This window comes from Populus nigra, chromosome 10 (assembly GCF_951802175.1).
Source record: "Populus nigra chromosome 10, ddPopNigr1.1, whole genome shotgun sequence".
Classification (NCBI taxonomy): Eukaryota; Viridiplantae; Streptophyta; class Magnoliopsida; order Malpighiales; family Salicaceae; genus Populus; species Populus nigra.
This window is the reverse complement of record NC_084861.1, coordinates 8578456-8593548: the sequence shown is the minus strand read 5'-3', so window position 1 is coordinate 8593548 and position 15093 is coordinate 8578456. Positions and strand designations below refer to the sequence as shown.

The 15093-nt window shown below is 34.0% G+C and overlaps 2 protein-coding genes across 2 annotated transcripts; both read right to left on the bottom strand.

Annotated features, from left to right (window-relative positions):
• Positions 1–7679: 7679 nt before the first annotated feature.
• On the bottom strand, positions 7680–9134 carry LOC133704453 (uncharacterized). Its single transcript, XM_062129277.1, has one exon. It carries the CDS (start codon positions 8817–8819, stop codon positions 7821–7823), a length of 999 nt encoding a protein of 332 aa, XP_061985261.1. The 5' UTR covers positions 8820–9134; the 3' UTR covers positions 7680–7820.
• Positions 9135–11244: 2110 nt separating this feature from the next.
• On the bottom strand, positions 11245–13542 carry LOC133704356 (universal stress protein A-like protein). Its single transcript, XM_062129164.1, has 4 exons — positions 13350–13542; positions 12804–12895; positions 11874–11992; positions 11245–11624 (listed from the first exon to the last, which is right to left on the bottom strand). Exons 1-4 carry the CDS (start codon positions 13534–13536, stop codon positions 11546–11548), a joined length of 477 nt encoding a protein of 158 aa, XP_061985148.1. The 5' UTR covers positions 13537–13542; the 3' UTR covers positions 11245–11545.
• Positions 13543–15093: the final 1551 nt, after the last annotated feature.

Genomic DNA, 15093 nt, shown 5'->3' with positions numbered 1-15093 from the left:
TTCGCGATAAGCCCAGAACATCTGGATAATAAATCTTCAAATTGTTGCATGAGCAATGCCCACGAAAAAGCATCGGAAAAATTGAAGAAAATAAGGAATTGGCACGAAGAAAGAAATGGATGAATGGCATGTTATATATAACGAATAATTAAGTCGTAGCTAACAAGAAAAGAACCAGCTATAATTATCCTCGAAGGTATTTATGTGCAGGTACAGATGTTGAAACCTAGGTAATGAGTAGCATAGTAACAAAGGAAAGAAAAGAGGTCGGTCAAACAAAATGGAGAAAAAAATAAACAATTTTATCTGCAGGTACATACTCACTCTAGCATGATTGTAGTACATGCATGTAACTGCAAGTTGCAATAAACAATTTTATTACATTTAATTTAAGCACCATTTAGTAGTAAACGCCTCCTCAATGATCAATTATTATGAATCCCATGAAAGCAAGCACCATTTGCAGATGATGTTTGGTACGCGAGAAAAGAATATTGGACAAATTGCGCTTATTTAGTTCATTGAACATTAATATTGGATTGGTCATGTTTGTTTAACGAGGTATTTATACCCAGACATTATTTGACAGTTTAGATGTGAATATGCCAATATGCCATAGACACACACACAAAGACAACGATGACATGAAAAATATTATTGACTTATTAATTGCTAGATCGATAAATCTATCAACATGAATATGCTTTTATGTCTACCCATCTGTTGATATTTATATAAATTTAATAGCATGACTTCTTGATTAAGGTAAGAAAATAAATAATAATAATAATAAAAACAATAGATGTGGAAGAACGAAGTGCACCACTCAGCAGAGGCATGTTTTTAATCTTAAATACTAGATGATCGATCGTGTAACTTAGAAAAATCAAAAGCATGACTCCATGCTTACATGTGAACATGCTGGTTTTCATGAAACTGTCCTGAGAATGTTTGCTCTGAGAAAGTAGCACAAAAAAACATATGGATTTAACAAATAATAAATCAATGACAGAAAGGGAATGATCGAAAGTAGTGAAACGGGAGATCCAATAAGGGGCTATAAGATTCAAAGACAAAAACATAGAAAAGTAAGTAGCAGAAGCACCATAGTTTAATATTCATAATAACTAATTGATAGTAAACAATTGCATATAACATGACGGGTTTGTAGCAGAAACTCGAGAAGAGCAGCCCAGCCCCTTCTAGGACTGAGATATGGCAGTGCGCGTGCTGCTCCTTGCGCACGATACCATGAAACTCATCTTCACAGAGGCATATGCCCTATAAACTAATACGAGCTTGTATTTTTATAGCACTAGCAGACAATTTGATCACTCCATGTTCCGAGTTCAAGGTGGAGGTCACTGCCCAAAGTTTCATAGGCTGTTGTGAGTAATTCAGAAGCACAATGATGACAATGTGCATGGGTTTTTTGCAAGCCACGTTTTCTATTAATCACAACTAATTAATAAATCACCTGGAATGCACCTGCATTGACTTTGTTTGACCGGACATCGGACAGGGTAACAATACAAAAAATATTAAATATTGTTGTCTTTTCTTTGTTTGCCTCGTAAGCTTAATCTAACATGTTCGGGCTAGAGTTAGATATGCACGCACATTTGTGTGCTTGATAATGTGATATAGGTAGGGCTGAAACCATAAATTTAGTATTAGGACGGTCAGCATGAAAGAAATTAGGTAAACTTGAAAGTAAATAGCAAAGGGAAAGCCACATATATAGGTGATGCGTGATTTGAAGATGAGATACATGTATTTCCTATAATACAAGGGTGTAATTGAAAACATTTCCTATAGGTGATGCGTGATTGTACATGGACTAAAATGTCAACTTTTTAAAAATCTGGGTTGCCACGGCCACTTATCCTTCCACATGGATGTGTTTATATATAAGAAAATAATTTAAAACTACATAAAAAGATCAAGTTGATATTTATTTGAGTGGTTTTTTAATGGCCTCAATATCCAAGTACTGTATTTAGCAGAGAATCTATAATATTATACCCCTCATCAAAGTAATTATAAGAAATTAAAAATTATATATATATATATATATATATATATATATATATATCCAATTGTATAAACAAAATTTCTTTGACCAATTGTTAAGAAAAAAATTGAGGGTGAGAAATAGAGGAGGATTAAAAACACCTGTAAAAGGTGTTGAATGTATTTAAAGCTTGTTTACGTTTTGTTATATTGTAGTGTACAAACACATCAAACTGTTTGATATTGGACTATCATGAGGTGCCACTAGTGAAATTACTTTAACTATTTAATAATCTATTATTCTATTGCCTGAAATAAAAATATCATTAAGAATATAACTTAAATTAAATATTTTTTGAGAAGGTAAATGAATAGTTAAGAAATTAATTATTAATTTTAAAAATAGACAAATATCATAAAGAATACAAGTAAAATAATAATAATAATTAAAACTTTTCATAATTATTTCTTAACTAAATGGAACCGCTAAATAATTTAGCTGAGATACATAGGATTCAGTATACTTAAAATAAAATAATTATGACTAGATAATTTTAAAATATTTAAGATTATTTCTGTATTTTAGAAAAAATAAAGAGACTTTCATGTTAAAAAACATCGCTTCTCATGCTTTTTTAAAATAAAAAAAAATACCTTCAAACATAGTTATTAAACCCGGCCCGGCCCGGCGGGTCGACCGGGGACCCGGTCGACCCGGTGGCTGGACCGGTTCGGGTTTAATAAAAGACCGGATGTGGCAGCAACCCGGCCAAACCCGGGCGACCCGGGCGAACCCGGATGAGACCTGGTTGTTTTTTTTTTTTTTTAAATGTGGGATTTCAAACCCATTGGTATATATACTCTATGTTCCCAAGAAAAAAGTCATGTTTTTTCAATGTGGGATAAAAAAACCTTTTGATTTAAATACTTCAACTTAAAAGGATAACATAATATCTTTTCAATGTGGGATTTGAAACCCTTTCATATATATATTTCATGTTCCCATGAAAAAATTTATGTTTTTTCGATGTGGGATTTGAAACCCATTGGTATATATACTCTATGTTCCCAAGAAAAAAATCATATTTTTTCAATGTGGAATAAAAACCTTTTGGTTTAAAATACTTCAATTTAAAAGCATAACATAATATTTTTTCAATGTGGAATTTGAAACCCTTTTATATATATACTTCATATTCCCATGAAAAAAGTTATGTTTTTTCGATGTGGGATAAAAAACCTTTTGGTTTAAATACTTCAACTTAAAAGGATAATATAATATCTTTTCAATGTGGGATTTGAAACTCTTTCATATATATACTCTATGTTCCCATGAAAAAAGTTATGTTTTTTCAATGTGGGATTTGAAACCTGTTAGTATATATACTCTATGTTTCTAAAGAAAAAGTTATGTTTTTTCAATGTGGGATAAAAAACGTTTTTAGTTTAAATACTTGAACTTAAAAGCTTAACATAATATCTTTTTAATGTGGAATAAAAAACTTTTTAAAATATTCTTTTAAACTTCATAATATATATAATCTATATTTACATGGATTCTTTCATATGAAATATTAAAATTTTAATTTTTTTTAATTTTTCTGGGTTAATCCGGGTTGACCGGGGTTGACCCATGAAACCCAAGACCTGGTCCCTTGGCCGGGTCAACCCCGGGCCGGGTTTAATAACTATGCCTTCAAATGCTCAAAAAGTTGAATTTTAAAATAGTTATAAAATACTTTTTTTTATATACTCTGCTTTCAAGTGTAGTTGCAATCCATAAGTGTTATTATATTTATTTCACTAGAAAGCTGAGAAATCAGACTTTCTTATTTTTAAGCTGAGGATGCAGTTTACTGTTCAATTTGATGTATATAAAATTAAAGTAAGAAATAACTGAAACTGAGAAATCAGACTTTGTTTTTAAGTTTGTGTGTGCAGCAAACTGTTAAACACACTGTGCAAATATGAAAGTGTCTTGGCATAGTTAAATCTTTTTGTGGACATCGGAGTCTTTTGTACAGGTTTTTTTTTTTTTTTTTTATGAAAATATACTTGAAATAGTGTTTTTTAAAAATTTATTTTTATTTATTTATAAATATTTTTTATATTTTTAGATCATTTTATATACTGATGTTAAAAATAATTTTTTTAAAATAAAAAAATATTTTAATATATATTTTTTTAAAATATTTTAAACCACTATTATATTTCTAAATTCTCCATTTAAACTAGCTGTCTGAACAGGAAATTATGGAATTTGCTTGAAATTATTCTGTACAATGCATTGCCCAAACAATTTGATTAACCAGAAACGGAGGCCTAAGTCATATCCGCATCTCATACAAGATTTGGGTCAGAGTTTAAAAGTATTTTAGAAATGTAATTATAGTTGTTTTTTTAAATATTTTTTGCTTGAAAATATATTAAAATAATATATATATATTTTTAAAATATTTGTAACATCAACACATCAAAATGATTTGAAAATATTAAAAAAATATTAATTTGAAGTAATAAAATAAAATAAAATAAAATAAAAATTTTTAAAAAAACTTTTAAAATGTAAAAATAAATAGGGTTTAAGAAAGAAAGTTACGGAGTTGCAACTAAAATTGGAGGATCAAAACCGTGATGCTGCAACTTTACTCTAATTCTTTGATCCTCCGAATTTAGTTGCAAGTCCAGGCCCCTTGAAAATGAGGCCTAATGAGGAGTTGGAGAGTTAAAGAAAGATATGAACTCCAGGCCTGGTATTGGAGCCCAAACTAGAAAGGTTTTGTGGGGCCAACTTCTTTTTGACCCCGACATCACAGAGCTGCAAGCCCAAGATTAATAATTACCGGATTACAAACAGTGAAACGACCGATCCGAGGTCAAAATTCAAGAAAGTTGGATTGCCGAATACAGTAATCACTCAGAATCTTGACCACACACAGCTTCCCAGCTGGAGTAATACTAGTTTTGGGAAATAACAGGTCAAATTGAAGACAAGAATTCCTTTTTAGACGTATTTAATTCAAGACAGCACCTTCGTGTATACTGATGAATTTCGCTTATGTGCGATAATAATTGATTTTCAAATGATTTTTTACTTAGAAATATATTAAAATAATATTTCATGATATATTTATATAGTAGATACATAACTTACTTTGAGTTACAGAAGCGGCCATGAAAACCTAAACAAGTAGCCATGGAAGAAAGAGAAGGGTACCTTCTAACAGCTTCTTTCCGCTAAAACCCTAAAATTTAAACACCTCCTTAATGTCAACGTTCAGTAAGCCGGCCATTCTATCAGGAAAAAGAATTTACGCCTCCCTATTGCAACACGCTTTCTCAACGTCAAAAATTGATTATTTTTTTTCTTGTTTTTTCTTCCCTGTCAAGCCATTTACCCTCTGTTTTCTTGTTTTGCTTTATTGGCTTTCAAGATTTAATCCAAACGAGTCCTTCAAAGTACCATTATGGACAAAATAACATCAATGGTCTACGTCCATATATCAACAAAGAATCCCATCTCATCATCAATTTCTGTAATATATAACTCCTCTTTTTAATGGAGTAAAACAACATCAGCAGAAGAACCAACCGATTATTATCTAGACACATTCGCCAAGGTAATCCATACGCAAGCCAAGGTTTTCATGGCTTTGGTGCAAAAACTCACGGGATTTTCGCGGTCTATTAATCAAGGTCTTGATAGTAAGGGATTGAAATCGGTAGAAGGTAACCATCATGAAAGGAAGCGTGTTGGTCGTGATGATATTGAGTCACCTTCAATTTCAACAGAAGAGAATTGTCATTGGGCTGCTGCTGGTGGCGTTGAAACTGTTATGACACCAATTCTTAAAGCACTAAATACTCGCTCGGTATCTGTTTCATCTTTCTTTGAACTTCTGATTTCTTAGATTAAGTATTGTTTGAAATTACATAAAACTGTAATGTCCAGAATAAAATCAGACAAGCAAAAGGGATAACTAATATATAGGTTCTACATGAATTTACTGGTGTAGCGCTTTAGGAAATCACCAAGCCAATCATCGGTATTGTATATCATATAAATGCAGATATGGTTAGCCTTTAAGCTTGTCTAGCCTGTTGATAGAAAGTCTAGAGTGAGGTTGTTCGTACTTGTTCAGATAAAGATTTGTGGATTAAAATCCGGATTTGAGCACACATCAAAGGCCAATACACCTTTAGTTAGCTCTTTCCTCGCCCACATATTTAATTGTTCCAGCTTCAAACTAACTGAAAAAAGAAAATAAAAGTAGAATTTTGGGCAGGAAGCTTTGGCATGTATATAAAACACAGAGATTTTGAGTCCCGGTGCCAGATAATTTCCTACATTACACAACCAGTGCTGAGAGAAGGCTCCTCTATACTCGCTGGATTTCTACAAAAATCTGGGAACCAAGTTTTTTTCTTGCTTAAAATCTTCAAACGTTAGAACCTAGAGGAATTTCCTTTAAGAAAGTTAGATGTTTTAATTAAAGCAAATTATTCCAGATAAAGGGACTTTCCACCACGTTTTCCATTGTCTAACAATCAATCCGTGGATTTTAAGTTCTGTGAGTTGTGTTTAAGCTGGTGCAGGGCAGACAAACATTCGTTGATTATTGGGAGATGCTTCCTGGCCATGGCTAATAAGAAAACCTCTTCAGCCCAACATGTCTTGACAGGCCAGCTTTATGGGCTTCTTTCTGATGTTTTCCTTCCTTGACTTTGTTTGGGCCCTTGGGGGTACTAAACTAGCAGCCTGGCCCAAACCAGGCCCATTATAATGAGATAGAGTTCATTAATGATATGGATAGGACCCATTAAGTGCAGGGAAGCAATGAAAGCATCTGATCCTTTGTTGATGTGTGTCCATGATTTGCTTTCACTTGGTGAGATTCCTCCACGTCCCAGCAACTACCTTGAATTTTTTATTTTTTTAATCGTATTTGAGATTAAGTTAGCTTCATCTTTTAAATATTTTTCAAAAAATATATTTATTTTGATGAAACATCAAATTAATAATTTTTAGTATTTTTATAAATGACTTTAATACAATGATACTGAAAATAACAAAAAAATATATATTTAAAAATTATTTTTAAATATTTTTATGTAAAAAACACTTTTAATTCGAACGCAGCATAAAACACCCAACTTATCATCTCAGAATTGAAAATCAAGACGGATTTTTGTGATCTAAAAATTGAAATTATATTGAAATATTTAATGGATGGTTAACCCTTAACCATTAAGCATATAATACAGTGACGAGGGACCTATCTGAAATATCATTACAGAGAAAGCCAATCTTTTTAAAAGATGCATCCTTTTCACTGTTTGACATTACTTGTCTCATCACCTAATCTAGCACAGTTTAATTCTTAGAAAGAGGAGTCTGTCTTTTACACACAATGGAACAGTTCCTAATTACTTGAACGATAAGGGAGCCTATCCAGAAAGTTAGACCAGTCTACTTTCTTTGCTGGAAAAATCAGTCATCTTATTCATCCAAGAATTTGAAACATCTGACCTCGTGTGCCATGTTTTCTGCATTTTCTTTTATTTTCAACCAGTGCAATTATTATCACAAGAAAGCGTCAACAACGAAAGATTGCATTATCGAATCACAAAGCTAAGCAAACAGACTAGAATATGCTAAGAACCAATTAAAACAAATAATGAGGCGCCCAGGATCGGCTCGTTTTCTATTTTATTGGCTAATAAAAAAACTATTTACAGATAGCTGAATTACATTGATTGACCGCTCTATCATTCCCAGAAATACAAGTGAATCCTTGGCCGCGTTATCAAACAGATTTTTCACATTCATTCTCAACAATAACGGCGTCAGCATCCCACCAAGTATCCACATCAGATTCCGTCGCATTGACTAACGGCGAACTGGGTTTTCTCATATCACCCACCGTTAACTCACCAGTGACATCATCTCTGACATAAACCTTCTCTACGCCGCCGCCGACGACACCCACAATCTTCCCCAACGTAGGCCTTAATTCCGCAAAAACCTCCGGCACCCGAAACCCAACTCGGGTATCCCATAAACTTAACGATGAATGACCCGACAAATTTGTCTCTGCCGAGACAACCACCGAAGGAGATGTGGAAACAGCCGCGAAAATACTATCACATTTGCTGCCGAATATGGAACATATCTTCTGCTCCTTGTTAATGTCATAAAAAGAAACGGCAGCGTTTCTCGAATCGCAGCTGTTGTTAAGGTTTAATCCTAGACTTAATCCTAAATTATCCCAAAGCTTTACAACGTTTTTCCCGTTTGTGAAATCAGTCAACGAAAAAAAGTCTCCAATGCTGCTGTTTCGTCGTCTCCGGAGCCTAAAATTACCACCCTGGTATTGATCGTCAATGTAACAATTCCCAGAGCCTCTAACCCGGAAGTCCTGATCATGATCATTAATGGACCACCAACTTCTTGAAGATGATGTGGACTCTTCTTCCTGTTCGTCATCTGATAAGGATATTGATGATGAGCAAGATAAGTCTGTTTCGCTTTCGTAATCACAATCTTCTTGATTGGTGATAAGAGATGGTGAAGAGATGAAGGGGTGGTTTTTGAATCGGATGATGAGAATCTTGATTCTATTAATTATGGCTGTGAAAGAGGCGGCCAGGGCAAGAATCAGAGCGCCCCATTTCCAAATACTATAAGCTTGGTGAATTTTTTCGACACCAGAAAGTGCAAGAATCTGGGAAAGAAATGTTGGGTTTTGCAGAGAGGCTAAGCCTGTCTCGAAATCGCTTATTCTATTGATCACTGGGATCTCCATGTCTAGCTAGCTAGCTAGCAACAATTATGTGCAAAGACAGGAGTCTGGTATCTCAATCCTAAGAAAAAAAATTACGGGATTTTAAGGTTGCTACTAAGGATTGCTAAGAGAAAATTTGTGTGAACTGGAAAAAGAACGAAGAACAAGGAGACTTTTGAGTAGAGCTTTGTAATGAAAATACCAGAGAGGGATGAGATGTGAAACGGAGGAGGTTTGCTAGGGCCAGAGGGTTGGGTTTTTAAAGGCAAAGGAGGCTGGTGACCGTGGACTCAAAAACATGAGCATATTCTTGTAATGGCATATTCTTGCTATGACCTGTACAGGTAACGATTAATGTATAACTGTATCTATATACGTTTCGAATGTATTTGGACAAAAGTGTTTCAATATTTCTACCTGAAACACCCAAGTAACTTTAGAAATTGAACTACTTTCCTGTTACGAGTGCTATGTTGTGTTGTTGGTGGTGGTTGAATAAATATAATAATAAAATATTTTAGTTATAAATAATTATTTGGTATTGTTATTAAATTGTTTAATAAGTTAATTTTAAAGTTTTTTGATTAAGTTTTTATTAAATTTAAATTTAAAATTAAATTAATGTAGTTGTCTTGGTCCAAACCGATCCAAAAACAACCTAATCCATTGATAAAAAAAAATTAAAAAAAAAAGAACATCTCAACCTAACTCATTATCTAATTTAGATTCAAAATTAAATCATGTGAAGTTTGAATTAACATAGTTTAGTTGATTTTATATATTTAAAGATAATTTTTATGATTATTAAAAAAAATTAAAGATGATATTAAAAAGAAAACAAAAAAATATGAAATTTGGAATGAAAAAAAAGAGAGTTTTATTGTTTATATTTTTCATGTGAAAGTGAAGCTCGAAAAATTTTCTAAGTTTTATTCGCAATGCTCAAGAATTATTAGATGCATTCAGAGTTGAAGATAGATCCGATTGTATCTAACAAATTATCATAATAAAGTATTAGGAATATGTTGGGTCAAGTTACTTGGGAGATAACCATTGGCTACCTGGCAGACATTCTTGTCCACGTCATAAAAAAAGTAGCAGGCTTTTTTGGAAAGAGAAAAAGGATAGGGACTGATGAGTCACGATGAGAAGGTGCTTGGAAGTATTTGAATGTCGTGTAGTTGTTTCCTTTTTAAATGTTTTTTATTTTGAAAAATATTAAAATAATATATTTTTATTTTTTAAAATTTATTTTTTACACGTTAAAAAAACCTAAAAAATAAAAAAATTAAATAAAAAAAATTAAGATTAGATGAAAAAGAGGCTCCAAACACCCCGTAGTAGTAGAAATGCTAAATTATTAATTTTTGCAAGGGGGGCAGAAAAGGCAATAATATTTTTGTTTTGTGGTGTGGTAAGTGCCTATTGGGCAAGGCAATATACAAAGGGCTTTTTGGGTCAGTGATGAGTCATGCGACAGAGGCACAGATGATCTGATCCTCCGGCTTACGAACAAAACGGAAAGAGGGCTCTAGCGGTACAGTTTTTCAAATCTGTGGTGGTCAAGTCAGTGACGGCTCTACCACTACAAATTTGACACGCGGTGATATGTCATTTGTTTGTTCTTTTGTTTCACTTTCTAGAGACCGCCTCGACTTGATTGTTTATGGGCTGTTCGGGTCCCACTTTATCAATCACCGCCACTCAGCAGCCTCTCATTCTCTTTTTCTTGTGGCACATAAAAGGAGTGTTGATATTCGATACTGTATGCTTATCTAGACATTTTGTGGTCCCTGTTCGTCTTCTTCCATTTTCACAGAGAACCAAGAATTCGTCATCTCAAACAACAACAACAATAATAATAATAATAATAATAATGAATCTCATCAATATAATCTCCTTTTGTTTTTACCCATCAGTTTTGAGAGACTCTCCCTCGTTAATATGACAAGTCATGTATTCTATCCAAATAAATTGAAAAATATAGTATCTTAATTTTTAAGTAGATTTTCCCATGTCTTTTGATATTTAGGAAATTAAAAGGTTGTCATGTGAATATTAAATAAATATAATTTAATAACAATTGAGTATAAGTTTTCTAATTAATATTCCAAATGAAATCTCACTTTATGATGCAATTTATTAAGTGTTTGATGAGATTAATTTCAGCAGCCAAAAAATTAGAATATTATTTTGCTTTCATAATTGATTTAGTGGCGTCGAGCCTAATCATCATCACTTGGTGTCAAGATTTTCCTGTAACTTCGAAAATAAAATTTACCCGATCTTAACGGAAAAGGAGAAGTCACTGTCGACCTGTCCGTGCAAGTCACACCTATAAATCATGGCATGCCATGTGATTTTCCAGAGAAATGAAAAAAAAAAAAAAACTTTTGAATTAGTCTTTTTTTTTTTTTAAAAAAAAGAAAATGACACATCTGATGAGTTACGATGTTGGGAACATCTTAGATTACGCTGTTTCCAATAGCTTAATTTAATAGATTTCGTAATTCAACAATAACGATGTCCATTTTGGGCTCCTTGCCTTTCCAAGCACGCACCTGCCTGCATAAACACGATGAATAATGCTACAGCAGTCGATCGACTAATAATATCAACCTTATTTTTGGGCAACAGTTCCACAGCAGGGATAAGGCGTGATGTATACAACTTCGTGGCTAGTAGAATACAAATCATAGAACAGAAGCTAAATCAGCCGTATACATCTATTAAACAGTTAAATCCCCTCAGGCCTTGTTTCTCACGAGAAGAACCTGGCACTTGGCATTCTGAACGCAGTAACTGCTGACACTTCCCAGCAAAGCCCTATAGGAAATAATTTGCATCAATGTCAGATAATGCAATGAAACCACTCTACATGAGCATATAGAAATTCTGTCGAAAAAACCCTATAACTTATTGACCCCTACGTGATTTATTTTTATGAGGTGTTCACAGCTAAATGCTTGCAGTAGAATAGCTGTTCCATGTCTGCTTTCTCTTTTTGTGGCATATCAAGATTATCTTCTGTCCCCATCAGATCGCTAGCAAAAATAAGAAAGATAGGAAACCAACCTCTTGATATTTCCATTTGCCTCGTCGCCAATGACAAGTAAATTGACACCACACTTCTGAACTGCATCGCATATGACCTCTTTAGGACAACCCGCCTCAGTAATTGCCTCCACAGTTACCTGAGAAGACAAAAGACAGTGACGATCCCTGTATATATAAATAGTCAGAGAAAATTGGTAAAAATCAGTGCCATCCATCATCAAGTCCATGGAGAAAGCGGTATGTAGAATATGAATGACAACAAAATTTACCAGCCCACTTTTATTTTTACCAAGTTCCTAGCTGCGTCGACATCATATCATTTGAGCTAATATTGTAAAAAAGAAACACATAATTGAGACACCCGGAGAGTGCGGGGTGGGGGAGGAAAAGTGCAAGCAGTTGTACTGAATTTTTGGGCAAAACCTTGCTAACTACTGGCCTCATTTTCATAAATAAAATGCTTTCCAAATAAAGGTGGTGGACTTGAAGAAATTTTAGGACCCACCCACCATATAGTTTGTCACAACAAACTAGACTCTATCAACACCAGAGTCAAAGCAACAGTTTAAGTAGTACATTACGATGATACGAATGAGTCTATAGAATACTTCTATCTTGAGATACAGGGACTGTTTAACCTTAGCAGAAGATGTGAAGCATCAAATTCCCAGTAACATGAATCACCTAAGATTTTTCTGGAAGGTCCAGTACAGCTTGCTTTTTTCAAAACTAGCTTAAAATTACTTTCTAGTTTTTCCATAGTTGATGGCTTTGTCCTGGAGATCTCAAGGATAAAGTTAAGAAATTCAATTTTCTTTAACATCTTTCCTTTTCATATGGATAATTCCGTGGGGCTTCATGTGTCGCAGATGGAAAAGTAGACTGGTAAATGACTACAGAGTGATCAGAGGTTTCAGCAAAGTGCTTCACTAATTATTATGGACATACCCCTTTACTTGCACATATTCTCTTAGCCTTCTCCAGAATACCCAATGCCACCTTCTTATTTTGTTGGTGAACAGAGTTAAATAGATCCATGGCTGTCATTCAAAAGTATAAACTAATGACAATCAATTTCGCGTATACATTCTATGCGTTTAATGTTTCTAATATGACTCTCAATACGAGAAGTTCACAAGAGAATAATGAATCAAAAGATATGAGTGTAACAGACTTCTCGTTCCGAAAAGAAAAGGAAAGGCATTTGTAAACACAATTTGTTTTTGAGATTACGTGCATGGTTAAACAATTTCCATTAGCTTTTCTTGGGAAAAAAAAGCAATAAAGGCTTAAACTCAAGTCCTTAAATATAGACAAAGGAACACAATTCCCACCTGCCAACCTGCAGAATCTAGTTAATAATGATGTATCATATATACGAAATCCAAGATTAACTGAGCAGGACTAGAAACCAAGAAATCCTGAGTAAAATGCAGTAACATGTACAGCACGAACACTTATGTTCTAGCGAAATGGATAGCAGGAATACTCAACTGGCTGAGAGTGGACATATGCAAGCGAGACCAAATGCTGAAGAGACTACATAATTACATTTTGGAGGTGGCTGCGCTGCGAATATGACAAGCGGTAAGTTCTTGATCGATTCTTTGAGATTGTCGAGCACCCACATGAGAGCACGATAACTGCACTCACTTTCATCTATGACCACCATCACCTTCATATTAGCCCTTCCATTTCCTTTATTCATTGTCACGCAGATGATGCAAAACAAAAGTCTTTAACTTCAATAAAATGTAGTTGGTACATAAATGTCATGTGATATGAAACTTCACCTATTTATATCATTGAAAGTCTTCAAATGTACTGGCCATTGTTTTGAATTCAAGAATGTGTTAGTTGAGCTTTCCTCTATAAGTAACCAAGAGTTCTTTCTTTTCCAAAGTAATGTGCTTTAGAGTAACAATAGTCAATTTTTTGTTGCTTCAGGGTGGTTTGCTCTTTTCAGTACTGTGGAGTGAAAACTCGAGCCTAGGTAAGAGAAGCCAACAGTCTCAATAATGATGCTCAGATTATAATTGGGAGCCTTTTCTAGGACGTTCCTACTTGAAAAGGGAATTTGCTTTTACTGTATTTCCACTTAGTGTCGTCCCAAATTGGTCACGAAGATTGCAAAAGCTTTTCTTGCTGTCTGATCTATTTTGCGACGTATGAAAAGATTACTTCTGCTCTGGGAAGGTAACTCGACATAGGAATTGGAACTTTTCCTCATTGTAAATATTAGTTTTCTTTACAAAATCGTTTGTAATTGTACGCAGGAAGGTAAGCTCCTTCTTTGGTTGCTTTTGATTAATGAAAACCTTTCATCCGTGAAAAGGAAAGGGGTAACTTGATACGCACTGTGTTTATTTTTGGTGAGATGTGATAGTTTTACCCGGTATAGAATGATGGAGACCTGATGCATTGGCCTATGAAGTCTCCTTTTCCTAACATCTACTTCTTTCAACTGGTAGAGTTGACAGCAAGAAATTTAATTGCTCTTTTGTAGAGTTACTTAGCAGAAATTTCCCAGTTAGTTGTATAACCATAACAGAAATGAATGAACAAAAAAGTGATTATCGTGGCCCCAGCCATTAATTTTGCTGGTGGATTAGTCACACTACAAATTACAGCTTTTTCTTTGCCTCATGTACTTGTAGCAAATTCTTTTTCTTCTCCTCATTTTTTGTTTGTTCTTCTTGTTTCTCCTTGATAAAAAGGTCGACTTGACAGCAAAGAGTCATGGTTATCAAAAACCTCCATCAGCAGAATCCCAGCATGAAAATTCTATCCGTGCGGATTAGGATCAAGATATAGCTCATTTATGAAAGGATAATTTACCTTTTGTATCTACCAGTATGTGCTTGACAGTACAAGGTTTTCCGTTGCCCGAACAGAATTTGTTGGTAATTTCTTCCTCTTTCGACGATAGGTTGATTGATGTGCTATAAAACTTTAGCGTCAGTAATATTCTAAACATTTGATCGGATATATTCGAAAGATAAGAGGATTGGACTTCACATGCAGTATGAGAAGAAAACATGGTCAAGTGGAGCAAGGAATGAAAAAGGTATAAAATAATAGAAATTTTTTTTACTAATTGCTTGCAAACTAATGAGCAAAGCATCTTAAAAGCATTTAGCCAGCAATGTATGATTTTAAAATTCTGAGCAACACTAAGTTGAGGCTACTAATGGTCACTGGTGGACAATTTGGCAAATGTCATTGGAACGCCCATTGA